General features: G+C 56.6%; 1 protein-coding gene across 1 annotated transcript; it reads left to right on the top strand.

Annotated features, from left to right (window-relative positions):
* BU24DRAFT_498088 (uncharacterized protein) lies at window positions 1-1,826 on the top strand (the record flags this gene model as incomplete). The annotated part of the gene is made up of 3 exons (XM_033534330.1): window positions 1-61; window positions 125-1,696; window positions 1,758-1,826. The coding sequence occupies exons 1-3, from the start codon at window positions 11-13 to the stop codon at window positions 1,824-1,826; spliced, it is 1,692 nt and encodes a 563-aa protein (XP_033376583.1). The 5' UTR covers window positions 1-10.
* Window positions 1,827-1,863: the final 37 nt, after the last annotated feature.

Here is a 1,863-nt window from a genome sequence, read left to right as displayed (position 1 = left end):
TCTGTGAGCGATGCGCGCAGCCAGACGCGAGGCAGGCGATTGTTGGCCTAGGCGGGGTGGGGTGAGCAGCATGAGCGCTTCCTGCACACGACCAAACATAGCACACTGACGGCCAAGCAGCAAGTCGCAGCTTGCGATCGAGCACGCCTACCGCACGCGCGAGCAATCCCCAGAGACGTGGGTACTGTGGGCGCACGCCAGCAACGCCGCCCGGCTCGAGCAGAGCTTCCGCGATATTGCCGACCGCGTCAAGATAGCCGGGCGACAGGATCCGGAAGTCAACATCTTTAAGCTGGTGCACGACTGGCTGTGCGATAGCAAGCAGCCATGGCTGCTCGTGCTAGACAACGTGGACGATGCCAGCTTTCTACTCGAGGCCCAACCTGCCAGCTCCAAAACCGCAGCTAGACCGCTGCGCGAGTACCTCCCCTACTGTAAGCACGGCTCGATCCTTGTTACAACGCGAAACAAAGAAGCGGCGCTGCAGCTGGTGGAGCAGCGCAACATCATCACACTTGATCCAATGGACGAGGCGCAGTCGCTGACGCTGCTTGCAAAGAAGCTGGGAGCGCAAGCCGACAAGAGCGATGGTGCTGAGCTGGCGGAGCTGACGGAGCTTGCTGCAGCGCTTGAGTACATGCCGCTCGCCATCACCCAGGCTGCTGCGTACATCTCGCAGAGAGCGCCACTGTGCTCGGTGGCACAGTACCTTGACCAGTTCAAGAAGAGCGAGCGCAGGCGGACGAGCCTTCTCAACCGTGACGGAGGCCAGCTTCGGCGAGACCGTGAGGCGAAGAACTCGATCATCACGACGTGGCAAATCTCCTTCGAGCACATACAGCAGACGCGGCCATCAGCTGCAGACCTGCTATCGCTGATGAGCTTCTTCGACCGCCAGGGGATTCCCAGGAATGTGCTGCAGACGCAAGCTACACATGAAGATGGCGAAGCCAATCAAAAGGTTGATAAGGCCAAGGCTGAGGCTGATCGTAATGAGGAAGACGATAGAATGCAGTCTAACTGCCAGGTCGGGGACATTAAGGAATATTTTAACGACCACCCCAAGAACGGACCTGAAAATATCCCCTCGCACGACTCATCGGATGACTTTGCAGACGACGATTCTAAGGACGACGATTCTGAGGACGACGATTCTGAGGACGACGATTCTGAGGACGACGATTCTGAGGACGACGACTCGAGAGACGATACTTTCTATGAAGACATTTCAGCGCTGCGCAGCTTCTGCTTCATCTCCGTGAACAACGACGGCATGACCTTTGAGATGCACGCCCTTGTGCAGCTATCAATGCGTACCTGGCTTGCGGCGAACAGAAAGCTAGAGCAGTGGAAACAGCACTTTATCAATAGCCTTTCCGCAGCGTTCCCAACAGGAAATTATGAGAACTGGGCAGCCTGTCAAGCGCTGTTCGCACACGCTAAGGCGGCAGCTGGCCAGAAGCCAGAAGCGACATCCTCGCTAATAGAATGGGCTACGCTACTATATCGTGCAGCATGGTATGCAAAGAGCAAAGGAAGCGCAGCAGAAGCAGAAATCCTAGCAATACAGTCAATGAAGGTACGAAAGACGGTCTTAGGGCGAGAGCATGAGGACACGGTATGGAGCATTGCAATGGTGGCAGATGCTTACTCACTTAGTGGACGATGGGATGCAGCAGAGGAGCTGGAGGTGCAAGTGATGGAGGCTCGCAAGAAGAAACTGGGAGCGGACCATCCTTCCACGCTGACCAGCATAGCCAATCTGGCGTCGACCTACCGGGGTCAAGGGCGATGGGATGCAGCAGAGGAGCTGGAGGTGCAAGTGATGGAGGCTTTCAAGAAGAAACTGGGAGCGGACCATCC

The sequence above is a fragment of the Aaosphaeria arxii genome (genome assembly GCF_010015735.1).
Source record: "Aaosphaeria arxii CBS 175.79 unplaced genomic scaffold BU24scaffold_47, whole genome shotgun sequence".
Taxonomy (NCBI): Eukaryota; Fungi; Ascomycota; class Dothideomycetes; order Pleosporales; genus Aaosphaeria; species Aaosphaeria arxii.
Note: the sequence above shows the minus strand (reverse complement) of the source record. Positions and strands in the feature narration are given on the sequence as shown.